General features: G+C 48.7%; 1 protein-coding gene across 2 annotated transcripts; it reads left to right on the forward strand.

The window, feature by feature from the left end:
* Positions 1 to 268: 268 nt before the first annotated feature.
* Positions 269 to 23,271, forward strand: EXOC3L4 (exocyst complex component 3 like 4). 2 transcript variants are annotated; one of them, XM_049828508.1, is made up of 11 exons: positions 269 to 804; positions 4,433 to 5,084; positions 8,051 to 8,168; positions 9,229 to 9,354; positions 10,601 to 10,701; positions 12,689 to 12,784; positions 14,972 to 15,086; positions 17,138 to 17,260; positions 17,950 to 18,102; positions 19,089 to 19,210; positions 21,336 to 23,271. In XM_049828508.1, exons 1-11 carry the CDS (start codon positions 450 to 452, stop codon positions 21,496 to 21,498), a joined length of 2,124 nt encoding a protein of 707 aa, XP_049684465.1. In that variant the 5' UTR covers positions 269 to 449; the 3' UTR covers positions 21,499 to 23,271. The 2 variants fall into 2 exon arrangements, with proteins under 2 accessions (XP_049684465.1, XP_049684466.1); XM_049828509.1 differs by lacking the exon at positions 17,138 to 17,260.
* The last annotated feature ends 293 nt before the right edge of the window (positions 23,272 to 23,564 follow it).

Consider the following 23,564-nt stretch of genomic DNA (forward strand, 5'->3'; position numbering starts at 1 on the left):
CAACAGCTCAGTGAGACTCAGGAAGGGTTATCATTCCTACGTGGCTGGAAATCCACCTAGAAGAATGGAAAGTAAAAGCATATCCTGTTACCAACCATAAGGGTATGTTTACACAGATTTCATCATCTCTGACTTTTAGTGATTCCTTGGTGCTGGAGAAATAGCCGCCACTTGCCTGATTTATGGAGTTAAGTAGAGCTTTCCAGAGCTAAAAGCAGGTCAGCACCTGGTATCTGTGACTAGAGAGATTGTTTCGGTAGCTACAGGCTAGAACAACTTGCTCTGTCCTTGTATTAGGCACAGGAAAGGGATGGGCCAGATTTTCAGTCCAGGACTGACTTTGGACACACAGTAATACCCTGTTATGAACATCTCATCTAATTCCGCTGTTTTATGCAGTTCAGTGATTACTGTCAACTTGTTTGGAAAACTCCTTATTGAAGGACAAGATGAATAGAAATACAGAGTCAGACCCAAGGAGCGTGACCTCAGAACCAGCCTCACTGACTAACAGTGCAGGGGAGGAAAAGATGGAGGTTGCTTCTGAACAAAGCAGCCCAACTTTGCATAGCAGGGACAGTGGGTTCTTTGAAAGAGGTATTAAAACAATGTTAAGCATCCGGAAATCAATACGAAGTCCAAACAAAGAGAAAGGAAAGGAAGGTACCGGCACTTGGAAAGGAAAACGACTTTCTTTGCGATTCTCCAAGAGCTATGAGGAGAACAAAACCACGATCTGTAATGGCGTGGAGGAGATTGGTGAGAAGATAGAAGCAAAGCCCGTTCAAGGAAAGCCTCTTTCAGGTAAGAAACATAACCACCAGTGTAATCTGCTTGGCAGGATATACATAACCTTCAAGTAATTTACACTTTGCAAGTCTTGCGCCCAACAGAGGTGCTAAAGAGCAGGCACCCCATTACGGGGCAGAGACAACTGTCACCCCTTGCACAAACACGTTGGGGCGTTACCTGGCCCAGCCTGGGCAGATCGCCTGTCACTGAACATGCTGCTGTGTGGCCTCCACCGCGTTATTTTAAGCATATCAACAACCTACCTATCAGCTCACATATCAGTGGACATATCGCCCCTCAGACATATCAGTCAGCAATCTGCTGAGCACAGTTTGGAAACTGCTGGTCTGACAGTATCTAGAAGTGCAGTGTGGGCTATTCCTACACTATTGCCGGCATTTTACTTCGGGACAATTTCTGCTCTTCAGCTCTCAGACTGATGGTGCCAAACTGTACTCTGTAAGTTGCTCCAGGGCCTTGATGGGGAAAAAAGATGGTTTGGATGTGATCTGGTTTGGCACCTCCAACTTGGTTCCTAATCTTAGAGACTGCCTGGTGAATAGACCTCCACAGGTGCTTTGCTCTCTTACACTGAATTCCCATCTATTCTCACAACAGCAGTGCTGCAAATATTTGTTCAGTTTGTTTTCCTCACGCTGGTTACTCTCATGCATTTTGTCAGCATTATATAGATAGGTCTTAGTCAAATTATAGTAACTACCTTCAGTGTAGCTCTCACCTTTCCGCAAGTGTGGGCAGACTGCAAGGACTTTAATCTTGGTTTGAGCACTGTTCTCCTCCACCTTCTCAAGGCTGAGGTACTACAATGCATGCACCAGGAGATAGACTGAGGTGGGTCAACATGGCTTGACCTTTCCTCAGGCTAAATTTCTAGAAAGAAATTCTTGGTCTACTGCATCGGATGTCATGGGCATCGAAGGGCTGACGTTGTCTCACTGCTATAATGTGCTCTACTGTGCCATGAAGTTATTTACTGCTTTGCACTGATACATTGTGAGGTTGGTAAGCTGGATCTGAGCCCATCTCATAAACTTTGCTAGTCTGTTCTCAAAGGGTCTTAGATGAGAAGCAACAGGAAATGTTACCATAAGCCCTTTTCTTCTCCTGCAATAAACAAGCTGAGGAATTGCACGAATAAGGCCCATCCTGTGCCCAATAACTCGTGATTAGCCTAGACTAGAGCAGCTCTGTCAGAAACACGTCCCATCCTGAGATAAATATGGCAAGCGATGGAGACTCCACCATGTGCACCATTAAGCTGCATAATGGTTAATTGCCTTTCAATTGTCTTCCTTCAACTACCAGCTGGCTGATCTTGTATTGCTAAATTAAAGATCCATTTAGCACCCAATATCACCTCCCTGACTAATTATCCTAGATGGTGATTAAATGGTGTTTTCTCACTTTGATAAACAGAACAGAATGTATTCCTTTAGTCTCTCACTGCAAGCACTTGTGCAAACACAGGTTTTATATTAATTTATCTAGAAGAGACTAAGTTAAGTGGCACAATCTCCCTCCCCTCTGAGTGCAGAAGCAACTGTAGCTCCATATAGGGACTAAAAGCTCTATGCATTCTATGCTGCATCAATAGTTGCGTTATTTGCTGTATTTCCATCTTCATACAGATACTCTCACGCTGTACAGAATATTTGGTGTATATGGTATAAAATTTGTGTGCAGACAAGCCCAAGGGCATAAATTATGGGCTATGAACCAGTCCTTCATATCTTCCCTGAGTGCTCTCCAATTTTTCCATATAATTTTATGTGTGTATGTCCCAGAAGCAGTGGCCACGCATGCCTAAGTAATACCCTTTCCCTTCTCCTTTTTAATATTTGCCTTATGCCCAGTATCACAGTGGGATCTCCTGTTCAGAGCATTTGTTATGATGCTGGAGATGGTGAGAGCTTCCTGGGGCCTCTCTAAAGCTAACAGTGCTCTTGGATCTCCTCAACACATGGCAAATACTTCTTATGCTATAGGCAAATAGGCAGCAGTTCTTGCACAAGCAAGGCATTGAAAAAGAAATGGGAAACTCAGTAGACCTCAGCCACTTTGGGGGTAACACTATTTGGTGACTTTCCCACAGCCTCAGCCAACACCAGCCAGTATTGGTGCTGAGGCAAAGGAGGTAGGGAAACCCCACGTGAGACCTGAGCACCAGGAGAAAGCACTCGCAGGTTTGGATCCCCCTCCAGTGCACACACCTCCCAAAACCATCCAGGGACAGCAGCGCTCACTGCTTGGAAGGCAAATGTCACTGGTGAGAGGCAGTGCTGCGTATCTGACTGTAGGTTTACATAGAGGTGGTGAACAGCCAGGTCACCCAACCCTGAACCACCACAGGTGGGTGAACTTCACATACCTGGCATACTTTGGTGTTCCTCCATTTCCTTCTGCTGGGACCCCGGGACTACCATCCCAGAGACTGTCCTCACTCCCCAGCCAAAGGGTTATCGCAGATTGCAATAACTGCAGGGCTGAGAAGCTGTGGCTTCTGGTCCTCCAGAAATCCCTCTTTTTGTTGAGAGAAGGCTGAGGACCACAAGCAATCACAGAACATCTCCTAAATGTCTGGAACAGCTAAGAGGCCAGTCATGAATGGGCCAGTCTCTGGCTTGCTACCTCAGTCGCTATATCTCAAGGAGTCGTCATAACGCAAATCAGCAGCGACAACCTCTGTAGTTTGCATTAGCATTTTGCTCAGCCCTCAGAAATGCAAGAGCCAGTTTGGCTGTGACATTAGTTGATCATGTGTCTTAGGAAAACTCAATAATGCACAAAATTAAGACAGGAGGGAAGCCTGGGGTTTGCCCAAGGTTACATCTGAACCGGGAATGTTCCCAAAAATGTATCATCAGGAGCATCCCCAAATCAGTATGCTGCTCCCCCAGGGCCTTGGTATCTCTGGAGGACATGCAGGTGGGTAGGTTGGGGCCAAACACGACCATCCACTGAGATGTCTGACCTGGGAGCTCAGGAGGCCCAAAGGGGTCTGTCCTGCTGTGCTCTCTCCCACCTCTCCAGCCAGACCCCTGGGCACTCTCCCTGCCTTCTTGGGCAGCACGCTGAAATGCCCTTTCAAGCCAGAGATGCCAGAGCTGGGCTGCACCGCCATGGCCAATTCAGCAGCAGAGTGTGCTGGGCACTCTGGTATGCTGGGAAACAAGGGCATCTGTGCTAAAGGAAATCCTGCTGGTAGGGTATATCCCAAACTGTCCCTGCTGCCGGTCCCACTTCAGCTCCACACTAACAGAGGGGCAGAGCCAGAGGCAGCTTTATGCAGCCTAAGACCCCAGTGTCCCTCTGCGCAGCCTCGTTAGCCGTTGCTTGAGGTTTTCCTGCAGGGCTATAATCAGTTTTTTGGATATCTCCTACCACTGAAACCAGTAGTTTAGAGATGTGGCTCAATTTGCAGTGATTGCATTTCCGTTGCTTTCCTCTCCTGTGTCAAACAGGAGCTGGAGAGATGAGGGGGGTCAGTCTCAGGGGCACTGCTGGGACCTGGCTACTCAGAGCAGCCCTGCAAGCCTCCCCATGAGGCATCTTGTCGTGTTACCTGTCAATCACCTAATGCCTGCTTTGTCCCAACCCTTTCCCCCCATTCTTTCTGCAGTAATGGAAATCAATGAACTTATTCAGAAAAGGCAACTTTTGGAAGCATTTGCAAGCATCAGGTACTTGGAAGATGAGACTATTGCTGAACGGGATGCTGAGAAATACCAAGATAACCCCCAGGAATTTGTACGGAAATCCAAGGATGTGGATTTGCTTTATAACTCTATCACAAATGCGATCCACTCCATTGTGGTGGGAACGCTGGAGCATCCCACTGTAGAGGACACTATGCTGACCTCCCTGGTGACTTTAATTGCTTGTGAAGAAGCAGCTCATCCTAACACAGGCAATGCTGCTGGTCCTGGGTCGGACTTGCTTGGTACGCCCAGAAAGTGGAGGGAGGAGTGGAGGGAAGCTGTCAACAAGAGTGCTAGAAAAAGAGTCCTGAGGATACCCATGGCATCGAAGGAAGAAGAGAGTTCTTGGCTTGATCTCCACTTAGGATTCCTCCAGAAACAACTGAGTGAAGACTTACTGAAAATCAAGTTATCAGTAAAAAAGTGCTATCCGGAGGAGTACCAGGTGTGTGACACGTATGTGGAGGCTTTTCACAAGGCCATTGCCTCACACTTGCAAGATCTCTGCCAGAGACCGCTGGAGTTCAAAGAGCTCTACACCTTACTCGACTGGGTGGCCAACACCTACCGCAGGTAAGAACCTGCAGTTGCCACATTGCTTCAGCCTCTTCCAGAGACCGGCAGGGCCACAGTGTGCTTTGAAAGCACCAAGCTATTTTCAGTTTCATGAGTGAGGAAGAAACACAGTCTCTTCTACAGTAAAGCCAGATAGCCAATCTATTAATAGGTGGGGACAAAGGTTTGTAAATAAAACACTTACTGCTTTTCACAGATCTAAATTACCTTGTTTTACTCCCCTCTCCCACTTGCTGTTCTCACATGCCAGGAATCTCCTCCTTGCAGCTCTGATAAACCTGCTCCTTTTCTGCAAATATTTTGCAAGGTCCAGCAGCTGCACGGTGACTTTTCCAGGCACAGGGAGGGACCTGTGGGGGAGCCCTGCCTTCTTCCTTTTTAGTTAAAACTGTGATGCATTTGGAAACGGGCCATGTTACCCTCCATATTCAGGGGTCAGAGTTGTCTCAAGGAGATGCCAAGACAACACCGTGTGGAATTAGCCACAGTAAAACAAAGGCTCTGGCTCAGACGTGTCCACTAGTTGAATGGGAGGTCCGTGTTTTTTAGGACCTCTTAAAGCTCCCTGTAATTCAGGGGTGACTAAAATATTCTAGGAGCTGCATAGATGTATCAAACACCATCCTCAGGGTACCCTCTGCATGTGGGAGTAAAGGCAGGAATTCTGCACAACAACAGTAAAAACTGTGATGCTGGACATTGCCTCCTTTTACAGCCAAAGAAGACATCTAAGATAGGCACCTGTAGAAGGTCCAGGCATTGTTTGTCCTCAGTTGTTCACTGGGCTAGACCACAGACCATCATCCCAGGCCCAGAGATCTCCCAGACTAAAACCCAACAGAAATACACAGTGGGGTGGGAAGGAGAAGAGAGGCAACTTCCACAGGAGTTGGGTCTGGTAATGAGCATGTAAAAACAGCCATGTCAAAGCAAAATGGTGTCTGCCCCAGTAGCTGGTCTCCAGGAATGGCCTGAACCAAGGAAGGGACAAACGCAAACCAATTGGCACCCCTCAAACAAACAAAAAAGGGAGTGAAGGCAGGAGTATTGACACTGAGTCAAACAGTGGGAAAAAATGGACATGGAAGGGGCAGTGGTGGAGCAGGGCAAGCAGCAGCAACACTTGCCCAGAGCACTCCTAGCTTTGGGGTCAGGATCATTTGTACTGCAGATGGTCTTTTTATGAACAGCCCTCAACAGATTTCTTCTGTGAACTTGTCCAGTTGCTCCCAAAACCCCATTTACAGTGTGGTGACTGTGATGACATGTGTGTAACCCCCTCAGCATCATGGCACTGGCTGACCAGCATTATGGCAGGACCGCTATGGGAGTGACAGTCCCACCCATTGTCCTTCCTCACGTGTCTCTGCTGATCTCATCTGGAGGGAAATTCCTGCATGTCCCCAGCCCCTGGGAACTGTACTGCACCCCAACATTGTAGGAGACAGGGGGAGAAACAAGCTTCAGCAGCCTGGTTCTGCACTAAAGTGCCCCCATCATGTTTCTCTAACTTGCTGAGAAAGAGCTTATGAGGAGCTTGCAGCGTTTTGGGCACTGCTTGCAATCACCTTGCTGGGATGGGCTGTTTCCATTTGATTTCCTCATTCTCAAAGAATTTCATCCCCTCTTGGGACCCATCCCAAAAGAGAAGAAACTGTCTGACCCAAACTCATTATTGATGCTACAATTCAAACAACTGGGAAAAAAGGAAGAGGGGAATAAGCTCCTCGAGTATACATTTGAGCCAGTCATTTCAGTCATGGCAGAGAGTTTGTATTTAAATCTGTGGCATCCTTTTAAATGAACAGCAGACTCCTGCAGCAGCGGGACTGTGCAATGCTTCACACCCGCAGATGTACCTCTCTGGGAAATCTGAACATTGACTCCAGGACACTATCAGCATGCTGAGATTTTTTTCTGCTGAGCAGTCAGTCACTCTGCACCAGCCTGACCTTGTACAGTGCAATCCTCACTTGGATCCAAACCTAGCCGTGGGCTTGACGCTGGTTTCGCAACGGGAACGCTTTTTGGTGGTTGGGCAAATGAGCAGGCTGTGTGTAGGACATGGCCACTGTGTTAGTCCCTGCTAACCAGGTGACTGCTTGCAACAGTCATCAAGTGCATGAATATTTTCTTCTTTCTGCTCTCCACTTTCATTACCCTGAAAGACGCAATGCCTCCACGGTCCATGGCAGATTGCAAGGGTAGCACATTCAATTGTACGGGCTAATAATGGGTTTCTCGCCCCAGAGGGAGAAACACAATCACTCCTTCCCTTTCCCTGCCTCCCCGCTAATCAGCTGGCCTCATTACACCACAATCCAGAGGAGAGTGAGTGGAAAAGTTGCGTGTCAGCTGAGTGCACTTTGGAGTCAGACTCTGTAGCTGCAGGTCCACCCACTGCTTCCATCCATGGAGGAACCATGGTGCTGCCATGGCCCATGGCCCAGGCATGGGAATGCCTTCCAGAGGCTGCCCTGCGCAGAGCAGGACCTGCTCTGCCACCTCCCCTTCCTAGGGATAACGCACAGGGAAAAATAACAGGATGATATAAGCCGTGATGTGACACCGGAGAGGAGTCAGGGAGATCAGCTAACTCCAAAGCAGCACGCTGCTACAGGAATTACCCTGAAAGGCATTTTGCAAGCTTGTAGTCAAATGAATCAGCTTCAGGTTGTTTATTTAAAAAAGTAAATTCTCCTAGCACTTTTCATGTCCAAACAACTCAGAAGTCTCATGATTTCTAAGGTGGGCTGGAACCTTAGATCATTTTGATTTTGAATAATTAGGATTTTGAATAGCGAGGAAAGATTTTCTTGTTAAAGCTTGAAAACAAGCATCGCAATTTAAGCTTTAAGTATATTTCTCACAGCTTAATAATTATGTAGCTCATGGCACATGAATATTCCATCAGTTTACTCACACTCCGAGGCAACATAATTTGTTCATTTGAATCTTTCCAGTGAACTCTTTCTGGGTCACCCCGATCTCAAACCAGAAGTTAAGACAGAAAACCTGTCCCTGCTGTTAACACCAGCTGATTGGGATAAACTGAAAAATGACTACATCGCTTCTGCAAAGGTGAGAGTTTTGTCCTTGTCCCCACGTGCCCCCCAGGGAAGGTGTGGGAGCCCCAGCCTCCAGGGCAGAGGTCTTGGGTGGCTGCATCATGGTTTCTAGCCCCACCAGGTGCTGAGTCCTGCCGGCACCATGCAGAACGACCTTTAATCAAAAGCAGAAAAGTCCTGAACACCGATTCAGGGACCGAAGCAGGCCATGGGCCCGAACCTGGGTGGTCACAGAGCCAAAGGGACTGTACCAGACCCATACAGTATGGCAGAGGCTTACCGAAAGGTCATAGCTGGGCTTCATCAGACTGAACGCATTGCAAAGCTAGATGTAAAGGCATTTTAGCTGCTACTTTCACAGCGTGTGACCTCCTCCAGCACATCCGAGGTTTGCTATAGGCAGACAACTTTGGGTACGTCCCTGCCAAAGGACCTCCCCATGGCTGAGCTCCTCCTAGGAAGCCCCTTCTGCAGCTGTCTTTCTGCCGTCCTTGGCTGGGACCCTGTGTGAGACTATGTGCTTTCCTGGCTCTTTGCTGGGCTCAGACATCTTCTTGCAGACCATTGCTGAAACAGGGCACTGCTCAAGGTGGGCTCAAGGTACCCAGCTGAATAAAATCAGTATTGCTCTGTTGTGCTGGTGAAGGATCATTTTGTTTCACCAGCAAAAAGATGGATTTATCAGCCAGGACTGAACAATGCTGCCACTTACCTGAGTGGCTGTACCACCAGAAAGGACTGGTTTTGATCTTTAATCCTGACCTTGTGCACTACACGTGCTAGAGGACTTTGCAACCAACCAGTCAAACAGCTGACACTATTTCCCTGCCAAGAGAATGATTCTCCCTTGATTTGGGAGTACCTTGCCCCCACACAGCACAGCTCCTGATTATTCCCAAAATCCTGTGTAGACTGACAGCGTCTGGAGCAAGACCTTTGACTCTGCCTACCTTTCCGCACCGCACGCGTGAGCCTTACACACGCGCCGACAGAGCAAAACACAGCGAGCCGCTTTACTCATGCTTGCTTTGTTATCCTGAGCTGCATGTTTCCTTCCTACGTTTAACATTTAGGGGAAAATCAAAAGCTATTTTGGAAACATCCTGCGACTGGAGGTCACGGAGAAGTGGGAGAAGGAAGTTCATCCAGAAGTGAAGGAAAACCTCTACCACTCCTCGGTCTCCTTTGATATTCAAACGGTATTTAATTAGTTGGGGCAAAGTGGGGGGGGCTCTGTGGCTCCAGGGAAACTGGATTGTTACCTTCCGGCATGGAGGTACTGCCTCCTGCGATAATTTATGTTAGTCACGCACTGGCAGAATACATTAGAGCAGAAAATGCCATTTATTACAACTTTTAGCTCTCCCGCTTGCCTTCTAGCTGCAAATTAAACCTGCTGTCAATTGTGTCAGCAACATAATAGGCAACTGATTTTAAAGTCCTTAAATCTCTTTGATTAAAAAGAAAAAAGAGAGAGGGAGAAAAAGGCAGAAAGAAAACGTTTGTTAGAAAAACCCCTTGGCTGAAAGAGTGGCTTTGTCCCGGGGCTGTGGCAGCCACGGAAAGGCCGTAGGCAGTGACAGCCACTCCAATTTGAACAGTACAAAAAACAAAAGCTCCTGCTAGCTTCAGGGACTACAGGGTAATAAATCCAGGAGGGGTTTGGATTCATTCTCCTCACTCAAAGGGTTGAGTCATTTCAATTAAATAATACCAAAAAAAAAGAGAGGGACAGAAAAAGAAAGAAAATCAAAGAGTTTTGCCTGCCGCCGTGACTCTTCTTCCACAGAGGAATATTACACGCTGTGTGATCACCGGGAAGGAAGGTCGGAATGGGATGAGCAGATGGGTAGGATGCCTCAAGAAGCACCAGAGCGGGAGAGCAGCCTGCCTCACTCCAGAGAGGCAGACGGGGTTGTGGGAATAGGAGTTAGGGAGGAGTCCCAGTGCAAGCAAGATTTCGGGGTGATGGCCGACCCTCTGTGTGGCCCCGGTGTCACTCATGGGGACGGGGCTTGTGTGAGCGCCCAGGGATGGTGCTTATAGCCACCCTCACCATGAGGACAGGGGGCCAGATCAGCTCCTCTTGGACATTGGGTTAGGGATTGACGTCTCCAGCAAATCACCCCAAAAGAGGTGGATGGCACCAGGGCAGCTCAGGGCTCCAGTCAACACTGCGTCTAACTCACGCTCAGACAGCAGAAGGACACTGGGCCTTTAGGGATGAATGATTATGCCACAAATCAGTTTGTGCCGCTTGGCCCATTCTGGATTATTATTTTTAAAACTGCCAGAGAATAATGAAAACCACCTGGCAACAAGTCAGCTGTTTCCTCCTTTGCTAGGCAAGTCATTTTTATCAACTAAAGCTGCATGAGAACCTTGTGAAGGATGTTTCGCCTGTGCTTGTCCCATTCACCAGAGGTTTTTTGTGCCCTTTTCTAGATCATCGGGGAGCACACAAAGATATCTGGAGCAATCAGTAGAAGCCTGGAGATGAAAATGCTTGAGCTGTGCCTGGCAGAGCTGCACGAATTCATACCAAGGTCATTGCCGCTCTGGGCGGCGTATTCCTTCCAGATGAGTCCCACATTGGTAAAAAAGCAGGGAAAAGGTCCATGCAGTGGGCCAGACCTGGCACTGAGCAGGCACAGGCCTGCTCCTGGGAGAGTTAGAGATCACAATGAGCCCAATAAGTAGCAAGCTGCAAAACAACTTGGAGGGAGTCATAAATAGACCCAGATGGGACTCTTGCAAGTCCCAAAATCTGAGGTCAGAGCTCCAGGAAGGAGCTGCTGGCTGGAAAGGGATGGGACCACTGTGGTCCCGTCCATCTGGGACCATTGTGGTATGGGACGCTGGTTGCTTGCAGCTGCAGCCATGGGCAAGCAGCAGTTATGGACCCCCAGACCCAGAGCCTGCTTGCCCAAAACATCATCTATGTGTCCCAGGGTGAGTCCTGCCAAGAGGGTTTTCTTCTGCATGCTGTGGCTGCGGGCATAGAAGTGGCTGATGGGACCCTCTCTGTTACACCTGGGCAAAACATATAGCTGGGCTGCCTTCTGAGTCTTTCTAAAATTTACCCATTGTCCAAAGGACACAGGACCCTGCACCTTTGCTGAAATGACAGTTTTCTGCTTGGTAGTTCCCGAGTTATGGCCTCAGCTCTTACCCCCTGTGACTTGCTTTGGGAATGCTCCAGGGAAGGTTTTTGGCTCACAGAGGGTCCCGGCACAGCAACACACTGTCTGCCCTCTCCAGTGGGGCTGTGTTTTGGGGGGTTCGTGGCCACTTGCCAGAGCAGCAATCTACAGAACAGAAAGGCTGTGCGGCGTGAATCAACTCTGAACAAGATTAAGAATAATTTTGCATTAACCTTTGAAGTTTCCCACCTCTGGCAGGCGCTGCGTGGAGAGTTTGCTAGTAGATGTTTTGCAGGAGTGAGGGTAAGGAGCCCGAGCACTCCTTTCTTAGACTGTGAACCCAGGGCATGGCAGGTGTCCAAAGTGTGCTAAAGGCAATGCTTTCCCTTCTAAACCCTCGGCCAGCAGTCCACGCTTGTCTCCCATACCCTGAGTGAGCAGGGTATTTGGCTATTACCAGCTGTTTGGCTTTGAAGTCTGCCTGGGTTTTGAAGGAGAAACGCAGTACTAACGTTCTGTTCTTTATTTTTTTCCTTCCCCCTCCCCCTTTTTTCCTTTTTTCTTTTTTCTCTTTTTCTTTGTTCTTTTTCTTTCCTTTTTTCTTTGTTCTCTTTTTAAATTATTTTTTCTTTTTTTCCTTTTCTTTTTTTTTTAAAACAAAAATGGTGTAAAATGCAAGCCGGGGCAGCAAGGGTTCCCGGATGAAAGGGTCACTGAAACTTAAGCTTTTTCTTAAACAAACCTGAGATGCAAGCAGCTGAGGCTGGCCTGAGCAGGTTCCTTTACCCTGACAAAGAATGGGACCACCAGGCAAAACCTGCCTGAGCATGCAGCCTCCTGCCAGCAGTGCAGGTCTGGGTGTAGAAAAGCTGTCAAAACCCTAAAAGATGTGCTACACAGAAAACAGCTACCTAACACACCATGCTAGGATTACAGGGGGAAAATGCTGCCCCGTTCCTATTCACCTTCTGCTGTAAAATCAGCCCTAAGGTAAATCCTTTCCTTGTGTGCTTAAGAGGACACAAATTATATTGCCCCAAAAGCCAGAGAAATGAAGGACCAGACTGATGACCCTGAGCACCACGGCCACAATTAATCTGTCGTTGTGAGGTAAAGTCAGAGATTTGGCGTGCTGAGATCCCTGGCATCTCTCCAAAAGTGCTGTGTGCCCGCTCAGGCGAGCGCACCCTAAACCCATAATTATCTACCATCCATTCCCCGCCAATGCACACGCATGTTATGACAGCTGGAAAAAACACGTCCGCATACAGACGTATACAGAGGGGACAGTTTGGGCCAGCCACCGCTGTCTCCTGACATCGCCGTGTACGCAGATGAGCCATCCTCAATACCCCCACCGTTAGCGTTACCTGTGTGTCTTCTCCCGCAGGTTCGGGGAGGAGTTCGTGGCATGGAGCACTGCCCGGGACAGCCCCATCTTTGCGCCCTATTTCGTTGCCTACGTCAACAGCTTCCACGACCTGGCGTAAGTCCGCTCTCCCTGAGCAGAACTGCCGTGTTGCTGGGGTCCGGGAGGGTGGCAGTGCCCGGAAAGGAAAGACCAAGGTCTCCTTGGGGTGCACCACTGGGTGCTCAGCTCCAGCCCTTCCTCACCTCGAGGGGGGATGTTCCCCAATAGATGCAGATAAAAGTCACAGGGTGAAGAGGCAGAAGCAGGGTTGGACCCAGTGCTTGCGTGAAAGCTTTAAACTCATTTTTCAGCCCATCTTTTTCAGCCTCAGAGGAGGGGTTTTTTTCATTTTTTGTCCTGGAGGTTAGCAGTATAAACTCAGCAACGTGGTTTGAAGGCTGCTTTTGGCACCGGGCTGGAGGAAACTCTGTGAAAGCACTCAACCTGCAAATAAGCCCCTGTCATCGCTGCTGGCAGCAGGAACTTCTAGGGCTTTGCTTGTGTTATGAATTACTTATTTAAAGCCATCCATTGAAAAGGCCTCTGATGAACAGGTATGCCCACCAGCTCTGACTATCAAAGAGTGCTTCCAGGAGAGGGACACTCTCCCTGTAAGCAGGATGGTGCCGGTCAGTGCGTGTCCCAGGGTCTGGTCCATCAGCCCAGTGCCGTGGCACAGGACGACCTTGCAGGTGCACCGGCGCAGCCGCCGGCGCAGCCGCTGCAGCCCTCCTGTGCCAGCGCCCCAGGGAACCGAGGCTGTTCGTACCGCACCAGTCCCAGGGGGACGGTCTGCGGCCACGCAGGGACACGGTCCACCAGGGCCCAGGGGCTCTTCAGCATCTGGGGTCATCCCTGCCGTGCAGATGCGGTGCTTCGGAGGCCAACCGACACGGCGTTATCGCCTGGGGTCTGGCCACCAAAAAGTTTGGGTTGTTATCTCCCGTGCCGCTGCATCGCTGCCTGGCCCGGCCTGCGGCGGGGATGCTCTATGCCAAATATTATTCAGGGGCTGCAGAGGATTTCGCGTTGCAGTGTCTCACAGGAGCCGACGGCTCCAGCCGCAGTGAGCACTACCGTCGGCAAGTCTCTAGATGGCACGGTCTCTCCAGCAATGCTAACCCCGCCGAGGAGCTGGCTTTCTCTGCCTCCTCCTGCCCCTGTGGAAAATGGCTCTGCCATTCCCCGCTGGGGACTGGAGAGGTGGGGAAGGGGGAAGCCAGCCCCAGGCAGGGAGCTGGAAGGGGTTTGGGTGGTGGGTTGGCTCCGCGGGGTTTATTCCTGAGTCGGGTTAAGTATTCGTCAGCCTGGGGTGATGAGTTGCTGGGCAGAGGTAGGTGACCTAACGGCATGGTTTTGTGGATGCTGGAACCAGGTTTCAGGTGTCCAGCAGGAGTTACGGACCTGACCCCCAGCCTGGGGCAAGAGGGATACTCTTAGGTGTTTTGTAGTCCTGCCTGGGCAGCCTCAGACATATAAACTAGCTACCAGGCAGCGGCAGGAACCCGCCGTGCTCTGTGGTCACAGCAGTGGATGTGGCACGTCCAGGGATGCTCGGGGACCACTAGCATTTTGGCGGTGCTGCCTCAGTTCCCCCCGGAGAGTGTTTCAGCAGGGCAGGGATGGGAAGTGAGAAGAAAGCCAGGAGCTCACAATGCCCCCAAAACCTGCGAATACTGCTGGGGATTTCATTAACCCCTCAGAAGTTGTGTTTTCATCCTCATCAGTGTGAAACCTCACAGAAGTACACACTGTCCCTAGGAAATTCCACAGGTTTCCACTTCTGTAGTTCACAGTCCCAGCCACTGCTGATAGACACTGCGTGGAGTGAGTTAGCCAGGCTCTCGGGGAGGAAGGGTCAGCAGCTTTCCCTTCTCTGGCTTTATTATTTACTTCTCTCTTACCCCATAAGCCCCTCTGTGCTCTCTCAGACACCTGGCCATCATTTAGCAGAAGTGTCGCTCAAGTAAAAAAGTAACCAGCCTACGCAACTGCTCTGCATGGTTGAATTGTCCCACCTGATGACGAAATAGGTGTTTTTTTAGGCACAGTTACTCAGTTGTGATTAATTTTCAGTGTATAGGATTGTGCAAAAAGAGTTCTTACTTTGACCCATTAAGTGTTTCCAAGAGGAAGTACTAGATGTGCAAATTTATTTAAAAATAATGACCAAGATGCCAATCTGGATAAAATGCTTAGGACAGTGTAATAGTTTACATTTTAACATTAACCCGTTGGTGGTGTCTCTCTCTCTCTCTCTAGGTCAGGGTTAGAAACGGTGTTTAAAGTCAACATTGAGGAACTGCAGAAGATTTTGGCAGCTCTGACAAGGAACTTCACAAATATTTTTTTAAATAAATTAAGAACAAAAGCACAGGTAAGAGGATCTTGGCCACATTGGTTCCTAAATATAAGGGGTATGCGCAGGACCACTGCAGCAGCTGAGGGCCATTGTACTTCCCTTGTCTCGCCAACTAGACCTCATTTTGCAGCACATGACATTATGGTCCCTCCAAAATTCATTGTGCCTCACATTCACAGAAATCCTCCTTAACCCAAAGTGACACTTCCAGCATCCTGGGAGTTTTTTACTATGAGCAATGATACATTTGTCAAGCTGTTTAACTTTAGTACAATACCAACTAAAAAAAAAGGGTGGCTTCCAGCATCTCAGGCAAAGCAGTCAGGGAAACCTTATCCATAGTGAAGCACCGGGGAAGTCAGCTGGACACCACTAGTGGGACATTTTTCCTTCTATCCCAACATTTGGGTTTTTCAGGACTTTGATTTACTCTTACTTATTTGTAGATCTCCCATCACGGTCTGTTATCAACCTCTTCAGACAGGCGAGGATTCATCCTGGCAGAGGTGATTTTTCCAGGCTGTTTCCATGGTGAAGAAAGACAGATTCTTTCAGTGTGAGGATGCTAAAGCTCTGGTATCAGCTGATAAAGCTTTGATATCAGCTTAACTTAAGTTAAGAGGCCTATAAGGCAACATGCTGCAATGCAGTTTGTGCTTCCCAGCTCTGCTCCGAGCCAGCTGGGGGTCCACTAGCCCTAGCTGGTACAACACAAGACATGGGGGAAATTAAGCTTTGGTGCCACCCCTTTTCACTCATCCTAATTCACTTTTTAAATCACCAAGCATAACTTTCAGAAACCAAGACAGTCACGCAACTGCTCCAATCTAAGCCAAGCCCGCCTGGCCAAGGGGACTTTCCAGTGACTGCAGAGCATGTCTCAGAGCCTAAGTGGCAGGCAAGGAAGAAGTCAAGCCAAGGCATTGAGCAAGAGACCCGAAATGCCGTGAGAACTGAGAGCAGCCAAGGCAAAGCATTTCTAAACAGCCCTTCAGCAGGCTGGGAGCACAGCAGGAGGGCACAAGTGGGGGAAATAATTGGGAAGGAGGTTGCCAGGAGCCTAAAGACAGAGATCCTGAGAGCTAAGAGGAGAAAAGTACAAAGGGGATGTGTCCAAGAAGGGATATTTTGAATTTGACCCTTAGGGGAGTCTCTTCCAGGTGCCACCAGAGGCCTTTAGCAGATATTGCTGTGTTTCTATGTGGAGGCACGTTAGGTCTAGGGACCTGGCAAGGGAAGTAGCCCACTGGGGACACTTCATCAGAGCACCGTGAACGCAGGGCAGATGGGAAATGGTGCCATCACTCCCACGTCATCAGTGACCATGAGGCATCAAGTCGGGGATGCTCCCAGCTGCTATTCCTCCCCACCACATCAGAGCAATGAGCAGAAAGAAAATCCCAGTGAGATTTTGTGCAGGCACATGGGTCTGGAGGGAGTAGAGACAGCCCCCTGCAAGTGCTGTGAGCAAGAGGAGCTTGATTTCTGTGTGGAGAAGACTGGAGGGGTGAGGGATTACTGGGCTGATTTCCAACAGATTTACTACCAAGTGACTTGTCATGGCCACAGCTGGTGCAAACCCATTTAACACTAGCATACCTGGTTGCATAGCACAGCCTGTTCTAGCCATGCCTGAGTTTCATCTGATTAACATTCACATCTGTTTCTTCATCCATACAGTAGGGATACAAATTTATTTACCTAAAGAAATATAGCTGGTGGATTAGAAGGTGGTACAGAGCAAGGAAATGAGGTGTCCCAAGTAAGCCTTTAATGCCAAAGCATCTCCTGCTCAGCGAGTGATGCTTCTCCTGTCTTCACTGGGGCGCCTACCCAGAAAGGGAAGGTGCAGGTCTGAATTCCCTGGGGTGGAGAGAGAAACCCAGCCTGCTCTGTGCCCCTGGTGCCTAATTCCTGGTGAGTCTTCAGGCAGAGTGGGTGCGCAGTCGGTGCTCTGTGCTTTTTGGTTCAAGGCCCCCGAGCAGGCTTACAGCTGGGTGCCTTCAGCTAGTGCATCAGCTAGTCTGAATATTACTGGTGCCATCAGTGAGTTGGTCTTTTTTCAGCCACTCCTTAAGAAAATCCTCACCAAGGACTGGATTTTGGCGACGGAAAGGCCAGACTCGCTGGCGTTGGCAGTCTCGCAGTTCTCCAAGCACCTGCAGCACATGAGGGAGCCCCTGGGGCAGGTAGGCGGCTGGTCCCATGCCCGGGTGCAGTGATGCTGGGGGGTCCCACTGTCATTTGCAGGCTGTGGTCTGATCTGCAGACTCCTTTCCAGTGTCGGGGGGTGTTTATAATTGTGGGGACTGTTCACGTGGGGAATTCAGCTACTACCATACGTGAGCATAAGCAACGTTTTCCCTTTCTGTAGTTTAAATACAGGAACTGGTTTCTTTAAAGAGGAATAAAAAGCTCTGGTGAACGTTACCACTGAACATTATAATTCCATGAGTCATAGGCTTATGTGCTCCTTTCACATCTATGTAGTTTTGAAATAAATGGGGAGGTGACAACAGCTTTATATTTAAAATTTGCAAGCACCATCGAAACCTACTTTTAAAACAATCCTAAATATTGCCCTTTGCTGCTGAGGACCCAAACTGCCCACACAAAATTATGGGCTATTTCAGGGTGAGGAGTATTTCCATGGCATTCCCTTGGGCACTGCCATTGCTGTCTGCTGGAGCAAGGGGCTGCCAGCTCCCTTCGGCAGGGCTGGCCTGGGCAGCGTGTGCTGATGGTGTGCTGCCTTCGTGTATCTCTTCCACACCCTTGGCTGCTGCTAAAGACCAAAAGGCTTCCCCTGCCCTCTCTCACTTCAGTGGCCTTGCACGGGAACCACAGAAAAACCATGAGGCTTGATTTTTTTAAACAGGAGCTTCTACGTGATATTCATAAGTACGTGGTGAGGGAATACATCATGCAGGTCATCAAACCCAGACGGAAAATGAATGCGGAGACACAGCAGCAAGTGAGTGAAAAGATGAACCAGGAAGCCAGAATCCTTAATAATACACTCATTGATCAGGTATGTTAGTTCCCGCCTGGCATCCCCTGACTTCCCTGTTCCCAGAGGTGCAATATCCCTGCTTGGCTTCCCGGGGACTGAGGCGGCAGGCTCTCGAGGAGGGCAAGCCTCAAGAAATGTAAAAATGCCTAACAGAGAGCAACCGAGGTGGTTACTGCAGGTTCATGGTGTGGACTTCCAGCCCGGCGGCCACTCTGCACTGGCGGCTTGTGCGTGCTCAGCTGGCAGCTCTCCGATTGCAGCGCACGGTGTTTTAACACACTTCCAGGTGCACGGGCACTTTGCGTAGGATGGTTTGTGTGCTGTAGGATCACACTCATCCCATGGCAACTCCCTGCTGGGTGTGTTCCCTTGGGCCATGGGATGCACCTTGTCTCCGAAGGATCCCTGTCCTGAGTACAGCTCAGGGGGATGAATCTGTCGAGAAGGTCCATCCAGGCACACAGTCTGCAGACAGGAGGGTGATGGGGAGAAAATTGTGGCTGTTGGTGTGTTTTGTGACTAGGCAACATCAGCCTGGGATTTTCAGGGAAGCCAAAGTCAAATTAATTGGATTTTGCAGAAAGTCAGGTGTCCGGGGCACCAAGTCCCGCTGAGACAGATCCCTCTCAGAAATGAAGCACACGAAACTATCAGGCACCAGGAGCTGAAGTCTCTGGCATCCGCTGCTGTGCCAGACTACAGCCACAACGCCCTGCTCAGGGTCTGGCTAGCTGGGGCGCTCATGAGCATCGGGGAGTGCAGAGTCAGGCCCCCAGCGGAGCTCCCGGGGGTACCTTGCCATCGCCGCCCAGCGCTGCCTCGGCCAGCATCCTGGTGGCCCCCAGCAGCACGCTGCCCACCCGAGGGCAGCCTGTCCAGCCTGCAACAGAACTGTCTTACACCAGTAAAAGCATCCTGCTGCTGTGCTCTGCACTGCAGGTAAAAAGGCATTTTGCAGGTGCTGTGCTCCCCCCTGACATCCCCGTATGCCTCCTGGTTTGCAGGGCTCTGACTCTGACTGGCTTCTTCCCGCCATACACCACATTGCCAATATAATTGGGGAGAAGAAAAAAGACAGGATCAAGGAGTACGTCAAGGAGCTGTGTCAGGATTATCCGGATATCAGGTACATGAAATGGCAGATGCCAGAACTGCTGGGCTCCATCCTAAACAGCACTAGCTCGCCCCATGCCTTGGCCAAGCTCTTCAGCTTCTCTTCTCTGCTAGTAGCTACATGTTAGAGGTGCCAGCAACAAGGGGAATCCCGCCTTATTTTTCTTTCTCTATGACTGTATCCTTTCTCTTTTTTCCCCTTTCTGCTGGGTCTTATAATGCACACAAGTTACCTCAAAAGCATTTTCATTTTAGAATAGAATGGAATGGAATGGAATAGAATAGAATAGAATAGAATAGAATAGAATAATATTTCAGTTGGAAAAGGCCTACAACAATCATCTAGTCCAACTGCCTGACCACTTCAGGGCTGACCAGAAGTTAAAGCATGTTGTTAATTGTCCAAATGCCACTTAAACACTGACAGGCTTGGGGCATCGACCACCTCTCTAGGAAGCCTGTTCCACTGTTTGACCACCCTCTCGGTAAAGAAATGCTTCCTAATGTCCAGTCTAAAGCTCCTCTGACACAGCTTTGAACCATTCCCTTGCATCCTATCACTGGATACCATTTTATTTCTCCAGATGAACCTTGTTTCACTGTAAAGCTCCAGGTTGCTTTTCAGTTCATTACCAGTATTAGCCCAGCTTGCCAATTTACAGGCTCCAGCTTTGGAGCAAATAGTTCGTCTCCTGTTCCCAGGCTCAGTCCTCAAAGTGCAGCACACATTGACACAGTGCAGCTACAGTTTCTGAAAGGCCCTCAACACAACCACTACATTTTGGAATAAATTACAAATTCTTTCTTTTGTGCTTTCCATTTGCTGTTCCAAAGCAGCATGTGCAAAATTTAAGGCTACTGGAAAAGTAAACAAACAAAGTGACTAGCTCTGTCTATGACTAGGCAGCTGCATATCAGAAGTTACCTCCTCTGCTACAGCTCTTCTACCAACTATTGAGGAGGAATATCAGTGGTATAGCTTGCAAAAAAATTCCATTTCATCAGAGTAATTTCAGAAAAGGACTAAAGGTTTTTGCACTGGGTTACACAGTTCCTGCTGGATAACAGTTATACAATCAAAATAAACCATAAATTTAACAAATTGCTCAGAACACTGAAATGGACCCTCAAATATTCAGAAAAAAATGACATTAAGTATATTTTCTTCTCCCCAAAACTAAGGCTCAAAATTTTTCATAAGTATATTTAACTTAAGTGGGTCAGTTATGCTTCGAGCTTATCTGTGTGGAGAAATTCAAACATGGACTTGAAAAAGAATAATTGTTCGGAGTCATTTCCTACGTGAACACATGTATCCTACAAAAAAAACCCCAACAAAACAACAAACCCAAAAACCCCTTAATCCCAGTGGCCAGACTAAGCTGATGAAGGAGGCAGTGCCTGTTCCGGGAAGGATGGGAGAGGTAAATAATGACTAGTCAGGCTTAGCTACTCGAAGACAATCTTCCAGGCAGAAAAGCCATTTACAAGGCTATGATTTGTGGTACTTTTTCATCATTAGCCTTAGACCCAAGCCAAGTCCTCTTGGTTGATCTCTTTCCTGGCTTTCCGTTATTAAGTAATACTATTTTTAACAATTAAGTTTGGGAAATAAGGCAGAACCTGCTGGACCTGCATTGCTTCCTGTTCAGGTCTCTGTTAATTCTTCCCCTGAGCTCTCGGAGACGTTGCTGAATTTGTATATATCAAGATTACTGGAACAGGGTATGTTTCCAAGTTGGCTTTCCCAGCTCTAATCTAATTAATGCCTGTCAGCTTCCTAAATATTAGCGCTCCTATTACTCAACTCAAAATAATCATTAAATAAAAGGTCTACAGCCTCTCAGGAAAACTTGCAAAAGACATCACGTGTGTGTGGAGAGGGAGGAGGAAATTCCCCAAAGCACCAGCAGCAGGAGCGTGTCCCACCAGCGCAGGGTGTTAGGAGCTGATGCTCACTGGCTCGGTACCTCTGGCGGCTGCAGACCCCCGTCCTGGTGGCTCCTCCAGCACGGTGAGGGGACATTCCCCAGCACTTTGACACGGCCTCGCTCCGCCTCCGGCATGGTTCTTGGTTGCTTACCTCTGGGCTGGTTTTTCTTGCCAGGACTGAGCAAGGTCTTGTTTGGTTTCTGCAGGAAGGAGCACGTCCTGGCAGTCCTCGCGCTCCGGGGGCTGGGGCGTGCCAGGAGAGCGGCAATTTTCCGGCAAGGCTACCATGTGTTGGAGAGCCCCGACGGTAGGGAGGACAGCACGCTCTTTGCTGAAATTGATGCCCCGGTGTCCATCAGCTGCTTCTAAACCAGCACCAAAACAGCAGCCAGCATCTTCCCTCCTCCTACGCTGCCTCTACGGCATGATCCAAAATCTGCTACCCCACCTCGCTCCTCTGCAAACAAAACTTTTTGACGGCCATGGGAAAAGAAGTAGTTTTCTGAACTTGCTAGCCCGAGTTCAGAAACCAAAGGCAACAGACGTGCCAAGACACTGACCTCCTGCAAGAGCTCCTGGGCAGCAACTCCAGGCACTGTGCCCACCCTGTGTTCAATACAGATTTTATTGCTAGGAGGCTGCTCTGTTGCTTGGTCCAAGTTTGAGTCTCTTTTCAGAGAACAGGAGAAAACCAAAAGGAGTTCACTCAGAGCTATATTAAGGCTTGGACCGTGCACTGCATAATTATACAGCAGCAGAGCAAGAGCCTCCTTCATAATTAGTGTCCCTGAGGAACTGAGGGGCAGAGATTGGGCAGGGATGTGGTAGTGCCCAAGTCTTATTTCCTCCCCTGTGAACCAGCTGGCTGAGCTGGCATGACACAAGGTTGGTGACATTGTGACCTGATGCCACAAACCACTACCTGCCCAAGGAGGAAGACCTTGGAGGGTAACCAAACCCCACAGCTGGGCTGCGTAGCACATGGACCACTCTGCACTCCAGGATGGACCCTGTGGCCTTTCTGGTGTTTCAGCAGATTTTCCTCATTCAGAGGCTGCTTTGCAAAACTCCTGTTGGACCAAAGACCTGTTCATGCCATCACAGCCTCTCTGTGTGGGCAGACATGTCTGGATCAGACATGCCATGTGGAGGGAGGCTCTGAGTCCTCCTTGCCCTGGGGAAAAGGGCCACTATGTCCCTAGTCCATTTTCTTCTATGTTCAAACATATTTTAACAGATCTGGTACAATCTGACCACGGTATGAAACCTAATGTGAGGTAGACAGGCACAGTGCTACAGATCAGATCCTCATCTGGTGTAAACCAGCATCACCCCATTGATGGACATGGAACACCACCGGTTTAACTCTGTGAGGGATTGAAAGTGTTACATCCAGCATCTGCAGGGGAGACTAAAAGAGACATCCAGCAGCCTACGGCCGTACAAATCTGATTTTATTTAATCCAATTTATCCTTTAGGTTGCCCTCTGCAGGAATTAATCCAAGACTCTGTACGGAGACATGTTTATGATCTATCAATTAATGTGATAAATGTGGACATGGCATAGCCTTGAACACTAATTTGTCTGCTGCAGAGCTTAGAGCATCAGTAGTGAGCATCTTTCGTTTCTTTTGTTCTGGTTTGCACCAGTATAAATTTCAGCCTGGGTGAGCAGCAGGTGCTGGTGACAAGCCAAGGGAGCTGTTCTGATGGATAAGAAATACAGACTGCACCTTTAATTCACAATCATCATATGCAAATTTTTCTAAGGTAGACTTGCTACCTCCACAGTCAAGATAAGTGTTTTTCTAAAGATGGCTTTGAAATATCTAGTATAAATTGAAAGCTTGAGGCAGGAAATCCTGGGAGGAATTTTCTGCCCTGCATCATTCTTCAATACAGCTCATGACAATTCCTGCAAATCCTCGGCTTGGTGACTCTCTGTATTTGCTATGGAGAAGGAGAAGTAAAATATCATCTGCATCTCCCATTAGGTGTGCAGAGTTCAGGAACACTTTGGAGCTCCCCTTCCTTGTCCTGGGGACATGGTGCAAGCAGGGAGCCCTGGATTACCCCATGGGTGTGTGAGCTACATCTCCCATCCCAGCAGAGGGGAAGAGCATCAGCGTGAGAGGTTTACATTTAATATCAAAATCATTGACTAAGTGGGAGAGACAAAAAGGGGATTTCAACTTTTGCATCTTCAGTGTGAGACATCTAACACTGTTTTTTCAGAGAAGTGCAGGATCTGAGGCACTAAAGCCTCAGTGGGAGTTTTTGTGCATCAGAAATTTCCCTCTGCCCTGTATGCATCTCTGATCCAAGCACCTCACGCAAGGCATCTGTGGCACAGAAATTTTCCCAAGCGCATTAAATGTATACTGGGTTTTCAATCTTATTATTTTACTGGCAGTGTCTCCATAAAGCAGCTGCC

Source organism: Accipiter gentilis, chromosome 25 (assembly GCF_929443795.1).
Source record: "Accipiter gentilis chromosome 25, bAccGen1.1, whole genome shotgun sequence".
NCBI classification, from domain to species: domain Eukaryota; kingdom Metazoa; phylum Chordata; class Aves; order Accipitriformes; family Accipitridae; genus Astur; species Astur gentilis.